At 45.4% G+C, this 16,641-nt stretch overlaps 1 protein-coding gene across 2 annotated transcripts in view; it reads left to right on the top strand.

Annotated features, from left to right (window-relative positions):
* Positions 1-14,729, top strand: part of LOC123483462 (AT-rich interactive domain-containing protein 4B-like) — a 197,583-nt gene extending 182,854 nt beyond the window's left edge. For both annotated transcript variants that reach the window (XM_045213533.1, XM_045213534.1), the window contains exons 8-9: positions 7,415-7,568; positions 13,296-14,729. In XM_045213533.1, coding sequence (XP_045069468.1) covers positions 7,415-7,568; positions 13,296-13,322 — 181 coding nt within the window. In that variant the 3' untranslated portion in view covers positions 13,323-14,729. The remainder of the gene's footprint in view (positions 1-7,414; positions 7,569-13,295) is intronic.
* Positions 14,730-16,641: the final 1,912 nt, after the last annotated feature.

Here is a 16,641-nt window from a genome sequence, read left to right as displayed (position 1 = left end):
AGGGCTGCCATGTCAGGAGTAGGGCTGCCATGTCAGGAGTAGGGGCTGCCATGTCAGGAGTAGGGCTGCCATGTCAGGAGTAGGGGCTGCCATGTCAGGAGTAGGGCTGCCACATGTCAGGAGTAGGGCTGCCATGTCAGGAGTAGGGCTGCCATGTCAGGAGTAGGGCTGCCATGTCAGGAGTAGGGCTGCCATGTCAGGAGTAGTTGCTGCCATGTCAGGAGTAGGGCTGCCATGTCAGGAGTAGGGCTGCCATGTCAGGAGTAGGGCTGCCACATGTCAGGAGTAGGGCTGCCATGTCAGGAGTAGGGCTGCCATGTCAGGAGTAGGGCTGCCATGTCAGGGAGTAGGGCTGCCATGTCAGGAGTAGGGCTGCCATGTCAGGAGTAGGGCTGCCATGTCAGGAGTAGGGCTGCCATGTCAGGAGTAGGGCTGCCATGTCAGGAGTAGGGCTGCCATGTCAGGAGTAGGGCTGCCATGTCAGGAGTAGGGCTGCCATGTCAGGAGTAGGGCTGCCATGTCAGGAGTAGGGCTGCCACATGTCAGGAGTAGGGCTGCCATGTCAGGAGTAGGGCTGCCATGTCAGGAGTAGGGCTGCCACATGTCAGGAGTAGGGCTGCCATGTCAGGAGTAGGGCTGCCACAATTATCGTGTAACTGACATTCATGGACAATAACTGTGAACAAAAAAAAACATTAATACATTCATTTTAGTAGAGGGGGGATTTAAGTAGATATTCAAGTAGATATAGTTTATCCTAGCGTTTTATTTTATTTTATGAAGTGTGTAAAATTGGTATTAATTTTACGAGCCGAATGAATGGCACAGTCGGGAGGAGAAGCTTAATTTCCAAACGTTCCCGGCGGTCAAATCCATTCATTTTTTAGACAGGGTTGTCACCAAAGCTGTGTTGTATTCATTAGGTATGTCGTGGCTAATTTTTAAAATATGTTTTATATATTACAAGGTCAAAACATTAACAAAAATGACAATTATGACAATAACATGGCTATTTGCATGACAATTAATAGTTAACCCAAATTCCATATTCATCACACCGCTAGTCAGGAGGCCAGTCAAAATGCTACCACCCCCATGGCTGGCCAGCCCATGTGACACCAGAACTGGACTAGCGTGTGAAAAATGAGCTCTCATGCTGTGGTGACTCATACATTGGTCTTATCCCAACATCCCTATAAGGACGTGATGCCATCTATGGCAAACAAGAGGCCTCTAAGGATGGTCAAACTTCAAGATGCTGTATGTGGTTGTGTATGGTAGCCAGGGTGGCTGTGAGATAGTGGTCTTTGTGCCCCAGGTTTGATCAGCTCCAGCTCCTCTGCAACCCCTTTTACTGTCCATCAAAGCCCAGGGAACACCTTGAGATGTGTGTGTGGAGCTGTGCTACGTCCGTCACACCCAACACTTCCTAGTCTATGACCTACACTCTAACTGACCTCTTGGTGACCTGAGGTCACCCTCTCAGGCCCTGTTACTCTCCTCCTCCCCTGCAGGGCCTGACCTGTCTATCATCACAGTTAATATCATTCTACCTGACATCCAAACCAGTATAAAGGAATATGTAGACCTGCAGGACTTGTTGCCACATTCAACATAAACTCCACCCACAGGTGAAATAGGTGTTGAAAATATCTAAAGGCAAGTCTGTTTGTGACAGTCCTTTCAGACTCTCCTAGAGTAGCTGACTGTTGTATTACGGTTCCTGTAACTTGGTGACGTTACTGTGTGCTTGTGTCACGTAAGGCTTGTTTATTATAGTTAGTAGATATGTTGGAAGTGTATGAATGAGATTAAAACATGAACACACATTGGTCATCAGATATCATATTGAAAACTAGAGCCAGACCGCGTTATAGGCCGATATTAGTCTTTTTTACGGATGTATTTGTATCGGAGTTGAATCCACCGAAAAGGACTGATATAAGCTGTTCTTCATAGAATTTGACTTTTATTTTAGCATTTCATTATTTGTCCTGAAGAGGGCGATCTTTACATAGCTATATGCCTATCTTGCCTTGGCGTGCTATAGCAAGACTGGACACCCAACGTCACCACCAGTCAGAGAGGAGAGTGGACTGCTGAGTAGATAGCAGCTTGCCAGCTCAATGAAGTACCAAAAATGGGCATATACTGTCAGGTATTTGTATTGTATGTATTATGGGTCCCCATTAGCTGTGCTGCCCTGTTCTGAGCCAATTGCAATTTTCCTAAGTCCCTCTTTGTGGCACCTGACCACACTACTGAACAGTAGTCCAGGTGCGACAAAACTAGGGCCTGTAGGATATGCCTTGTTGATAGTGCTGTTAAGAAGGCAGAGCAGCACTTTATTATGGACAGACTTCTCCCCATCTTAGCTACTGTTGTATCGATATGCTTTGACCATGACAGTTTACAATCCAGGGTTACTCCAAGCAGTTTAGTCTCCTCAACTTGCTCAATTTCCAAATTATTCATTGCAAGATTTAGTTGAGGTTTAGGGTTTAGTGAATGATTTGTCCCAAATACAATGCTTTTAGTTTTGAAATATTTAGGACTAACTTATTCCTTGCCACCCATTCTGAAACTAACTGCAGCTCTTTGTTAAGTGTTGCAAGGATTTCACTCGCAGTAGTAGCTATAGTGTTAAGTCATCCGCATACATAGACACACTGGCTTTACTCAATAATAAAGATTGAAAAAAATAAGGGCCCTAGACAGCTGCCCTGGGGAAATCCTGATTCTAGCTGGATTTTGTTGGAGAGGCTTCCATTAAAGAACACCCACTGTGTTCTGTTAGACAGGTAACTCTGTATCCACAATATAGGAGGGGGTGTAAAGCCATAACACATAGGTTTTTCCAGCAGCAGACTATAATCGATAATGCCAAAAGCCGCACTGAAGTCTAACAAAACAGCCCCCACAATCTTTTTATCATCAATTTCTCTCAGCCAATCATCAGTCATTTGTGTCAGTGCTGTGCTTGTTGAATGTCCTTCCCTATAAGCCTGCTGAAAGTCAGTTGTCAATTTGTTTACTGTAAAATAGCATTGTATCTGGTCAAACACACTTTTTTCCAAAAGTTTACTAAGGGTTGGTAACAGGCTGATTGGTCGGCTATTTGAGCCAGTAAAGGGGGCTTTACTATTCTTAGGTAGCGGAATGACTTTTGCTTCCCTCCAGGCCTGAGGGCACACACTTTCTAGTAGGCTTAAATTGAAGATATGGCAAATAGGAGTGGCAATATCGTCCGCTATTATCCTCAGTAATTTTCCATCCAAGTTGTCAGACCCCGGTGGCTTGTCATTGTTGATCGACAATAATACTTTTTTCACCTCTTCCACACTCACTTTACCGAATTCAAAATGACAACGCTGGTCTTTCATAATTTGGTCAGATATACTTGGATGTGTCAAGTGTCAGCGTTTGTTGCTGGCATGTCATGGATAACTTTGCTAATCTTGCCAATGAAAAAATCATTAAAGTAGTTGGCAATATCAGTGGGTTTTGTGATGAATGTGCCATCTGATTCAATGAATGATGGAGCTGAGTTTGCCTTTTTGGCCAGAATTTTATTTAAGGTGCTCGAAAGCTTTTTACTATCATTCTTTATGTCATTTATCCTTGTTTCATAGTGTAGTTTCTTCTTTTTGTTCAGTTTAGTCTCATGATTTCTCAATTTGCAGTACGTTTGCCAATCGGTTGTGAAGCCAGACCTATTTGCCATCTCTTTTGCCTCATCCCTCTCAACCATAGCATTTTTCAATCCCTCATCAATCCACAGGGATTTAACAGTTCTTACAGTCATTTTCTTAATGGGTGCATGCTTATTAGTAACTGGGATAAGCAATTTCATAAATGTGTCAAGTGCAGCGTCTGTTTGCTCCTCATTACACACCACAGACCAACAATTATTCTTCACATCAACAACATTGGAATCACTACAAAACTTATTGTATGACCTCTTATACACAATATTAGGCCCAGCCTTTGGAACTTTGGTTTTCCTAGATATGGCTACTATATTGTGATCACTACATCCGATGGATTTGGATACTGCTTTCCAACAAATGTCTGCAGCATTAGTAAAGATGTGATCAATACACGTTGATAATTTCAGTCCTGTACTGTTTGTAACTACCCTGGTAGGTTGACTGATATCCTGAACCAGGTTGCAGGCACTAGTTACAGTTTGAAGCTTTCTCTTTAGTGGGCAGCCTGATGAAAGCCAGTCCATATTTAAATCACCTAGAAAGTATACCTCTCTATTGATATCACATATATTATCAAGCATTTCACACGTGTTATCCAGATACTGACTGTTAGCACTTGGTGGTCTATTGTAGCTTCCCACCAGAATGGGCTTTAGGTGAGGCAGATGAACCTGTAGCCATATTACTTCAACAGTATTTAACATGAGATCCTCTCTAAGCTTTACAGGAATGTGGTTCTGAATATAAACAGCCACACCTCCACCTTTGGCATTTCTGTATTTTCTGTAGATCTTATAACCATGTATTGCGACCACTGTATCAAAGGTATTATCTAAGTGAGTTTCAGAGATAGTCAGAATATGAATGTCATCTGTAACTAGCAAATCATTGATTTCATTAACCTTGTTTCTTAAGCTACATATGTTAACATATGTTAACGTGGGCTATTTTTTTAACACTTTTCTGGGATGCTTGATTATTTTTCTTGCTTTACTGGGAAGCTTAGCAGAGGTAGACATGCTCAGGTTATTTTTATTAGTGCAGGGTGAGCTGCACACAGTGGACTTCCTGCTAGGGCACATCGCCTCAGTGCTAACAGTATAAATCTGGTTCATAGGCACATGATTACTCCATCCAATAGCTGTAGGATCAGCAGAGGCATTCAGGGCAGTTAGAGGGACATAAATTAGGTTATTTACATTGTGTCTTCCAACGGATAATGTACATTTGCTGCCCGAAATTATGACAACTCAACGACACAATGGTAGGGATTAAATGAGCTGGACTTGGGTCATTGATAAGTCATTGTCTCAACGCATCCTTATAATGCTGTGAAAGGATCCAGGAACCCAAATGATTTGGGTGGATCCCAATTATAATACGAGCTTTGTTTCCAGGTGAAGTGGCCTATTGTCAGGTGAAGTGGCCATATATACTGTCAGGGGAAGTGGCCATATATACTGTCAGGTGAAGTGGCCATATATACTGTCAGGTGAAGTGGCCATATATACTGTCAGGGGAAGTGGCCATATATACTGTCAGGGGAAGTGGCCATATATACTGTCAGGTGAAGTGGCCATATATACTGTCAGGGGAAGTGGCCATATATACTGTCAGGTGAAGTGGCCATATATACTGTCAGGGGAAGTGGCCATATATACTGTCAGGGGAAGTGGCCATATATACTGTCAGGTGAAGTGGCCATATATACTGTCAGGTGAAGTGGCCATATATACTGTCAGGTGAAGTGGCCATATATACTGTCAGGTGAAGTGGCCATATATACTGTCAGGTGAAGTGGCCATATATACTGTCAGGTGAAGTGGCCATATATACTGTCAGGGGAAGTGGCCATATATATTGTCAGGTGAAGTGGCCATATATACCTGTCAGGGAAGTGGCCATATATACTGTCAGGGGAAGTGGCCATATATACTGTCAGGTGAAGTGGCCATATAACTGTCAGGGGGAAGTGGCCATATATACTGTCAGGGGAAGTGGCCATATATACTGTCAGGGGAAGTGGCCATATGTACTGTCAGGTGAAGTGGCCATATATACTGTCAGGTGAAGTGGCCATATATACTGTCAGGGGAAGTGGCCATATATACTGTCAGGGGAAGTGGCCATATATACTGTCAGGGGAAGTGGCCATATATACTGTCAGGGGAAGTGGCCATATATACTGTCAGGGGAAGTGGCCATATATACTGTCAGGGGAAGTGGCCATATATACTGTCAGGGGAAGTGGCCATATATACTGTCAGGGGAAGTGGCCATATATACTGTCAGGTGAAGTGGCATAGTAGGGTGTAAATCAATTGGCGTGCTAAAAACCGTCAACTCTGTGGTAACGTTAACATTACAGCCCTAGAGTGAAGCAGAGTGTTATATTTGCTCTTTGCGAAGGGTATTCCTCAAGCTCTATCATTCAGATGTTTTCAGAGACACCCAAAAAATAAGCTATATGGAATTTTTTAAGAAGGTCATACCAAGGATAATTTTGCTATTTGATTTAGAATTTTAAGACCCCTTGACATAATTATTTGATGAATAATTTTTGGTCTTACTGCTATTGGCCAAAACAAAGAATCACTACATGGAACAACAGATAGTCCCCAACAGAAACACTACATGGAACAACAGATAGTCCCCAACAGAAACACTACATGGAACAACAGATAGTCCCCAACAGAAACACTACATGGAACAACAGATAGTCCCCAACAGAAACACTACATGGAACAACAGATAGTCCCCAACAGAAACACTACATGGAACAACAGATAGTCCCCAACAGAAACACTACATGGAACAACAGATAGTCCCCAACAGAAACACTACATGGAACAACAGATAGTCCCCAACAGAATCACTACATGGAACAACAGATAGTCCCCAACAGAAACACTACATGGAACAACAGATAGTCCCCAACAGAAACATCTAAAGGAAGTTTGTTCGGAAGTGTGTCTCCTATATCTGAAAGATATAACAAAGATCAGGAAACATTATTATATATATATATTTTTTTAACGTGTATTTAACCCCATATTTTTGGCATTAAACAGTCTCCATATGTACTTCTATTCATTTTTTTTCAACTGGTACCGGGGGACCTTCAGACGAGTCTTGTGAGGCCTGTGGGCATCCTAAAGCAAGAGAGTCTCACCTTTGCAGAGAGGGGTCATATTAGTGTGTAGCCCAAACTGTTCAGACGCTAGAGACAGAAGTTGGCAGATCGGCTGTACCGACTTAAGACGAGTCTCCTGAAACTTGTGGAGGTCGTAGAGCAAAACTAGAAGACCATGGTGTTCGTGCTCAGGAGTATTTCTGTCTGTACTAAAGCCCTTGTGGGGGAAAACTCATTCTGATTGGCTGGGCCTGGCTCCCCAGTGGGAGCCCTTGCCCAGTCATGGGAAATCCATAGATTGGGGCCTAATGAATGTATTTCAATTGACTGATTTACTTCTATGAACTGTAACTCAGTAAAGTCTCGTTGCATATTGTGTTTATATTTTTGTTCAGTAAAGTGAAGACCGAGAGAAGTCTTCCTACACTCATTAGTTTAAATGCAGTTAAGACAGAGAGGCTGTTTGTGTTGTTAATCTGTACCATTTCAATCTTCTTAGTGGCTGCTGCTACAGCTAAATGTCACTGTTTTTCTGTGTTGGATTTGAAAGCTTCTTGATTCCCTGTAACAGTCAGGAGGAGTCGTCGTCTTCGTCGTCCAGTGAAGAGGAGCAGAGTGACGGGAGACAGAATGAAGAGCTGTATGGGAAGGTGGTGTGTGTGGAGGGGGGCTCTGCCTCTGCTGGAGACCGGAAGAACAAGACAACTGGATGGTACCCTGCCCTGGTGAGTCTTTCTGTCTGTCTGTCTGTCTGTCTGCCTGGGAAGGTGGTGCCCTGCCCTGGTGAGTCTGTATGTCTGTCTGGGAAGGTGGTGCCCTGCCCTGGTGAGTCTGTCTGTCTGTCTGTCTGTCTGGGAAGGTGGTACCCTGCACTGGTGTGTGTGTTTGGGAAGGTGATGTTTGTTTGGGAAGGTGGTGTGTGTGGAGGGGGGACTCTGCCTCTGCTGGAGGCAGGAAGAACACAGCAAGGTACCCTGCCCTGCACTGGTGGGATCATCTTCTCTCTGTCTGTGTTGCCGCCACTGCTAAATCGGGATGGTGAAATGTTTTCAATGCAAAAAGTTTTTGTTTTGTTTTTTTACCCCCTTTTCTCCCCAATTTCGTGAAATCCAATTGGCAGTTACGATCTTGTCTCATCGCTGCAACTCCCCTATGGACTCGGGAGAGGCGAAGGTCGAGAGCCATGCGCCCAATAAACACGGCCCTGCCAAGCCGCACTGCTTTTTGACACACTGCTTGCTTAACCCGGAACCCAGCTGCACCAACGGGTTGGGGGAAACGCCGTACAACTGGCGACCGAAGTCAGCGTGCATGCACCCGGCCTGCCACAAGGAGTCGCTAGAGCGCGATGGCGAAAGCTGGACAGTCACGGAGAATCTAAAATGTAAAAAAATTTCATGCCTTTGATTGTATTATGTTTGAGCCACTCGGATAACAACATGTATAGCAGGAAATTAGCTTTAAAACAGAACACATTTCTCTGCGGCCAAGATGAGGGCCTCTCAAAATGTGTGTTGGAGACGTTCGCCATGCCACTACTAACTGGAGACGTTCGCCATGCCACTACTAACTGGAGACGTTCGCCATGCCACTACTAACTGGAGACGTTCGCCATGCCACTACTAACTGGAGACGTTCGCCATGCCACTACTAACTGGAGACGTTCGCCATGCCACTACTAACTGGAGACGTTCGCCATGCCACTACTAACTGGAGACGTTCGCCATGCCACTACTAACTGGAGACGTTCGCCATGCCACTACTAACTGGAGACGTTCGCCATGCCACTACTAACTGGAGACGTTCGCCATGCCACTACTAACTGAGAGCGTTCGCCATGCCACTACTAACTGGAGACGTTCGCCCATGCCACTACTAACTGGAGACGTTCGCCATGCCACTAGTAACTGGAGACGTTCGCCATGCCACTACTAACTGGAGACGTTCACCATGCCACTACTAACTGGAGACGTTCGCCATGCCACTACTAACTGGAGACGTTCGCCATGCCACTACTAACTGGAGACGTTCACCATGCCACTACTAACTGGAGACGTTAGCCATGCCACTACTAACTGGAGGCGTTCGCCATGCCACTACTAACTGGAGACGTTCACCATGCCACTACTAACTGGAGACGTTCGCCATGCCACTACTAACTGGAGACGTTCGCCATGCCACTACTAACTGGAGACGTTCGCCATGCCACTACTAACTGGAGACGTTCGCCATGCCACTACTAACTGGAGACGTTCGCCATGCCACTACTAACTGGAGAGCGTTCGCCATGCCACTACTAACTGGAGACGTTCGCCATGCCACTACTAACTGGGGACGTTCGCCATGCCACTACTAACTGGAGACGTTCGCCATGCCACTACTAACTGGAGACGTTCGCCATGTCCACTACTAACTGGAGACGTTCGCCATGCCACTACTAACTGGAGACGTTCGCCATGCCACTACTAACTGGAGACGTTCGCCATGCCACTACTAACTGGAGACGTTCGCCATGCCACTACTAACTGGAGACGTTCGCCATGCCACTACTAACTGGAGACGTTCGCCATGCCACTACTAACTGGAGACGTTCACCATGCCACTACTAACTGGAGACGTTCGCCATGCCACTACTAACTGGAGACGTTCGCCATGCCACTACTAACTGGAGACGTTCGCCATGCCACTACTAACTGGAGCGTTCGCCATGCCACTACTAACTGGAGACGTTCACCATGCCACTACTAACTGGAGACGTTCGCCATGCCACTACTAACTGGAGACGTTCGCCATGCCACTACTAACTGGAGACGTTCGCCATGCCACTACTAACTGGAGACGTTCGCCATGCCACTACTAACTGGAGACGTTCGCCATGCCACTACTAACTGGAGACGTTCTCCATGCCACTACTAACTGGAGACGTTCGCCATGCCACTACTAACTGGAGACGTTCGCCATGCCACTACTAACTGGAGACGTTCACCATGCCACTACTAACTGGAGACGTTCGCCATGCCACTACTAACTGGAGACGTTCGCCATGCCACTACTAACTGGAGACGTTCGCCATGCCACTACTAACTGGAGACGTTCGCCATGCCACTACTAACTGGAGACGTTCTCCATGCCACTACTAACTGGAGACGTTCGCCATGCCACTACTAACTGGAGACGTTCGCCATGCCACTACTAACTGGAGACGTTCACCATGCCACTACTAACTGGAGGCGTTCGCCATGCCACTACTAACTGGAGACGTTCGCCATGCCACTACTAACTGGAGACGTTCGCCATGCCACTACTAACTGGAGACGTTCGCCATGCCACTACTAACTGGAGACGTTCGCCATGCCACTACTAACTGGAGACGTTCGCCATGCCACTAGTAACTGGAGACGTTCGCCATGCCACTACTAACTGGAGACGTTCACCATGCCACTACTAACTGGAGACGTTCGCCATGCCACTACTAACTGGAGACGTTCGCCATGCCACTACTAACTGGAGACGTTCGCCATGCCACTACTAACTGGAGACGTTCGCCATGCCACTACTAACTTTGCCACTGCTGTAGAAAAAATCCTAAGAGGAAACAATATTTTAAAAATGTATTAAATAAAAAATGTCCTCATCAATCTACACACAATACCCCACAAAGCCAAAACAGGTTTTTAGAAATTTTAGCAAATGTATAAAAAGTATAAAAAACAGATACCTTATTTACATAAATATTCAGACCCTTAAATACCTTATTTACATAAGCATTCAGACCCTTTGCTATGAGACTGGAAATTAAGCTCATGTGCATCCTGTTTCCATTGATCATCCTTGAGATGTTTCTACAACTTGATTGGAGTCCACCTGTGGTAAATTGTCATCAAACTTTGGAAAGGTTCTTGGTCAATTAAATTGTGAGGACAATATTAGCATTTACATGTAAGTCAGTTTTTACCATCTCCTCCTTGGTCACCGTGAGAGTTCCACATGTTGTATCTGAAAGGGGTGACATGGCTAATGGTGTAATTGCTATTCCTACTTTGTTTTCTTTTCCTAATAGGTATAATCCAATCTTTGAGTCTCCTGTTGTTTTGAAATCTCAAAGTAATCTGACTTGCATTGAAAATCCGTATGATTTTAAATACAGTGAGGGAAAAAAGTATTTGATCCCCTGCTGATTTTGTTGCCCACGTTTGCCCACTGACAAAGACATGATCAGTCTATAATTTTAATGGTAGGTTTATTTGAACAGTGAGAGACAGAATAACAACAACAAAATCCAGAAAAACACATGTCAAAAATGTTATAAATTGATTTGCATTTTAATGAGGGAAATAAGTATTTGACCCCTCTGCAAAACATGACTTAGTACTTGGTGGCAAAACCCTTGTTGGCAATCACAGAGGTCAGACGTTTCTTGTAGTTGGCCACCAGGTTTGCACACATCTCAGGAGGGATTTTGTCCCACTCCTCTTTGCAGATCTTCTCCAAGTCATTAAGGTTTTGAGCCTGACGTTTGGCAACTCGAACCTTCAGCTCCCTCCACAGATTTTCTATGGGATTAAGGTCTGGAGACTGGCTAGGCCACTCCAGGACCTTAATGTGCTTCTTCTTGAGACACTCCTTTGTTGCCTTTGACGTGTGTTTTGGGTCATTGTCATGCTGGAATACCCATCCACGACCCATTTTCAATGCCCTGGCTGAGGGAAGGAGGTTCTCACCCAAGATTTGACGGTACATGGTCCCGTCCATCGTCCCTTTGATGCGGTGAAGTTGTCCTGTCCCCTTAGCAGAAAAACACCCCCAAAGCATAATGTTTCCACCTCCATGTTTGACGGTGGGGATGGTGTTCTTGGGGTCATAGGCAGCATTCCTCCTCCTCCAAACACGGCGAGTTGATGTCAAAGAGCTCGATTTTGGTCTCATCTGACCACAACACTTTCACCCAGTTCTCCTCTGAATCATTCAGATGTTCATTGGCAAACTTCAGACGGCCCTGTATATGTGCTTTCTTGAGCAGGGGGACCTTGCGGGCGCTGCAGGATTTCAGTCCTTCACGGCGTAGTGTGTTACCAATTGTTTTCTTGGTGACTATGGTCCCAGCTGCCTTGAGATCATTGTCAAGATCCTCCCGTGTAGTTCTGGGCTGATACCTCACCGTTCTCATGATCATTGCAACTCCACGAGGTGAGATCTTGCATGGAGCCCCAGGCCGAGGGAGATTGACAGTTCTTTTGTGTTTCTTCCATGTGCGAATAATCACACCAACTGTTGTCACCTTCTCACCAAGCTGCTTGGCGATGGTCTTGTAGCCCATTTCAGCCTTGTGTAGGTCTACAATCTTGTCCCTGACATCCTTGGAGAGCTCTTTGGTCTTGGCCATGGTGGAGAGTTTGGAATCTGATTGATTGATGGCTTCTGTGGACAGGTGTCTTTTATACAGGTGACAAACTGAGATTAGGAGCACTCCCTTTAAGAGTGTGCTCCTAATCTCAGCTCGTTACCTGTATAAAATACACCTGGGAGCCAGAAATCTTTCTGATTGAGAGGGGGTCAAAAACATATTTCCCTCATTAAAATGCAAATCAATTTATAACATTTTTGACATGCGTTTCTCTGGATTTTTGTTTTGTTATTCTGTCTCTCACTATTCAAATAAACCTACCATTAAAATTATAGACTGATAATTTCTTTGTCAGTGGGCAAATGTACAAAATCAGCAGGGTATCAAATAATTTTTTCCCTCACTGTACATCGTAACATTCATAGTTTATTACCTAAAATGGATCATGTCAAGATCTGATATTTGTATTGTATCTGCAACCTGGTTAATAACTGATAAAACCCTGGACTCTGAGGTTGCTATGGATACTATGTGTTTAGGGCTGATAGGAAAGGTTAAGGTGGTGGTGTTGCTATTTACACAAAGACTCTTCTGTCTGTCTCTGTTAAAGGCTACCTCCAGTCCTCAACTATTGGAAGTCTTCAGTTGGGTTCAAACTGGGTTCAATCATTCACCCTCCGCCAAGATGTATGTAAAACTAGTTAAAAAAAGCAAAATCAGATGATTATGTTAATCCACTATCTGAATGTACAGGGAACCCAGATACATTTTGGAAAGCTGTTACATCACTGAAGGGTTGCGTCTCCTCTTCTCTCCCCCAATAAATTAATTTAGATTCTGGCCCTATAACTGACAGAATGGATATCATTAATGCATTTGATCACCATTTTATGTCTGCAGGCTAAATATTTCAATATTAATATATAATATATTAATGCTATATATTAATGTATTTCAAAGCCAGCTCTTGAAAATAGTAGTTTGGATGTTGATGGTGAAAATCTTTTGAGTGAAACTGAAAACGCTGCTCAGGAGTTTTATTTTCGGAAATTCATTGATAAAGAAGTCCTGGATGCTTTGTTAACACCAGACCCAAAATAATCCACAGGGGCTGATCATTTGGAGCCTGGTCTGATCATCTGGAGCCTGGGCTGATCACCTGGAGCCTGGTCTGATCACCTGGAGCCTGGGCTGCTCATCTGGAGCCTGGTCTTCTCATCTGGAGCCTGGGCTGATCATCTGGAGCCTGGTCTGATCATCTGGAGCCTGGGCTGATCATCTGGAGCCTGGTCTTCTCATCTGGAGCCTGGGCTGATCATCTGGAGCCTGGTCTGATCATTTGGAGCCTGGGCTGCTCATCTGGAGCCTGGTCTGATCATCTGGAGCCTGGGCTGATCATCTGGAGCCTGGTCTTCTCATCTGGAGCCTGGGCTGCTCATCTGGAGCCTGGGCTGCTCATCTGGAGCCTGGGCTGATCATCTGGAGCCTGGTCTGATCACCTGGAGCCTGGGCTGCTCATCTGGAGCCTGGGCTGATCATCTGGAGCCTGGGCTGATCATCTGGAGCCTGGGCTGATCATCTGGAGCCTGGTCTTCTCATCTGGAGCCTGGGCTGATCATCTGGAGCCTGGGCTGATCATCTGGAGCCTGGGCTGATCATCTGGAGCCTGGTTTGATCACCTGGAGCCTGGTCTGATCACCTGGAGCCTGGGCTGCTTAAGTGTGCAGCTCCCCTTATTGCCGGCTCAGCAGCCCACATTTGTAATTTAACATTGTTATCAGGAAGTATTCCAAAAGCATGAAAATCTGCATATGTGCTGCCACTCCATAAGGGTGGAGAAACGCATGACCTGGACAACTATCGCCCCATTTCCACTCCATAAGGCTGGGGAAACACATGATCTGGACAACTATCGCCCCATTTCCACTCCATAAGGCTGGGGAAACACATGATCTGGACAACTATCGCCCCATTTCAAGACTACCTTGTTTAGCTAAGATTCTTGAATCCTTGGTTAATGTACAACTAAGTTCCTTTTTATCTGATAATTGTATTTTTAATATAAACCAATCAGGGTTTAGGCCCGGGCATAGTACTACCACAGCAACCACGCTGGTTGTTAATGATCTTGTCGATGCCTTGGATGCTAAAAAGAGCTGTGCTGCCTTGTTTATTGACCTGTCAAATGCGTTTGACACTGTTGATCATTCTGTTTTCATTCAAGAGTAGGCCTGGGATATACAGCCTGTTTATGGTTTCAGAATTATCTTAGCGACAGAACTCAGGCCATCTTGTCAGACGGGGTTAAATCTGAATTTATTGAGATTCAAAAAGGTGTTCCTCAGGGTTCTATTTTGGTTCCATTATTGTTCACCTTTTATATATTAGTGACAGAGGAAACACTGTTAATACTTGTAACATTCATCTCTATGCAAATGACACAGTTTTGCCTCCTCAGGGGCAGCAGGCCATTGGTGAACTTCAGCATGACTTTGATTCAATTCAGTAATCACTTACAGATCTTAAATGAGTGTTAAATAAACTCAGCAAAAAAAAAGAAATGTCCTCTCACTGTGAGCTGCGTTTATTTTCAGCAAACTTAACATGTGTAAATATTTGTATGAACATAACAAGATTCAACAACTGAGACATAAACTGAACAAGTTCCACAGACATACTAACATAAATTGAATAATGTGTCCCTGAACAAAGGGGGGGTCAAAATCAAAAGTAACAGTCAGTATCTGGTATGGCCACCAGCTGCATTAAGTACTGCAGTGCATCTCCTCCTCATGGACTGCACCAGATTTGCCAGTTCTTGCTGTGAGATGTTACCCCACTCTTCCACCAAGGCACCTGCAAGTTCCCTGACATTTCTGGGGGGAATGGCCCTAGCCCTCACCCTCCGATCCAACAGGTCCCAGGCGTGCTCAATGGGATTGAGATCAGGGCTGTTCGCTGGCCATGGCAGAACATTGACATTCCTGTCTTGCAGGAAATCATGCACAGAACGAGCAGTATGGCTGGTGGATTTGTCATGTTGGAGGGTCATGTCAGGATGAGCCTGCAGGAAGGGTACCACATGAGGGAGGAGGATGTCTTCCCTGTAACGCACAGCGTTGAGATTGCCTGCAATGACAACAAGCTCAGTCCGATGATGCTGTGACACACCACCCCCACACCATGACGGACCCTCCACCTCCAAATTGATCCCGCTCCAGAGTAACGCTCATTCCTTCGACAATAAACTCGAATCCGACCATCACCCCTGGTGAGACAAAACCGCGACTCGTCAGTGAAGAGCACTTTTTGCCAGTCCTGTCTGGTCCAGCAATGGTGGGTTTGTGCCCATAGGCGACGTTGTTGCCGGTGATGTCTGGTGAGGATCTGCCTTACAACAGGCCTACAAGCCCTCAGTCCAGCCTCTCTCAAGCTATTGCGGAGAGTCTGAGCACTGATGGAGGGATTGTGCGTTCCTGGTGTAACTCGGGCAGTTGTTGTTGACATCCTGTACCTGTCCTGCAGGTGTGATGTTCGGATGTACCGATCCTGTACAGGTGGTCTGCCACTGTGAGGACGATCAGCTGTCCGTCCTGTCTCCCTGTAGCGCTGTCATAGGCGTCTCACAGTACGGACATTGCAATTTATTGCCCTGGCCACATCTGCAGTCCTCATGCCTCCTCAAGCGTGTGTGGCGGCAACCAGGTGAGGAGTACAAAGACAAATGTGTCTTGCCTACAGTCAAGCATGGTGGTGGGAGTGTCATGGTCTGGGGCTGCATGAGTGCTGCCGGCACTGGGGAGCTACAGTTCATTGAGGGAACCATGAATGCCAACATGTACTGTGACATACTGAAGCAGAGCATGATCCCCTCCCTTCGGAGACTGGGCCGCAGGGCAGTATTCCAACATGATAACGACCTCAAACACACCTCCAAGACGACCACTGCCTTGCTAAAGAAGCTGAGGGTAAAGGTGATGGACTGGCCAAGCATGTCTCCAGACCTAAACCCTATTGAGCATCTGTGGGGCATCCTCAAACGGACGGTGGAGGAGTGCAAGGTCTCTAACATCCACCAGCTCCGTGATGTCGTCATGGAGGAGTGGAAGAGGACTCCAGTGGCAACCTGTGAAGCTCTGGTGAACTCCATGCCAAGAGGGTTAAGGCAGTGCTGGAAAATGATGGTGGCCACACAAAATATTGACACTTTGGGCTCAATTTGGACATTTTCACTTAGGGGTGTACTTACTTTTGTTGCCAGCGGTTTAGACATTAATGGCTGTGTGTTGAGTTATTTTGAGGGGACAGCAAATGTACACTGTTATACAAGCTGTACACTCACTATTTTACATTGTAGCAAAGTGTCATTTCTTCAGTGTTGTCACATGAAAAGATATACTCAAATATTTACAAAAATGTGAGGGTGTACTCACTTTTGTGAGATACTGTACATA

Source organism: Coregonus clupeaformis, unplaced genomic scaffold, assembly GCF_020615455.1.
Source record: "Coregonus clupeaformis isolate EN_2021a unplaced genomic scaffold, ASM2061545v1 scaf0122, whole genome shotgun sequence".
NCBI classification, from domain to species: domain Eukaryota; kingdom Metazoa; phylum Chordata; class Actinopteri; order Salmoniformes; family Salmonidae; genus Coregonus; species Coregonus clupeaformis.
Note: the sequence above shows the minus strand (reverse complement) of the source record. Positions and strands in the feature narration are given on the sequence as shown.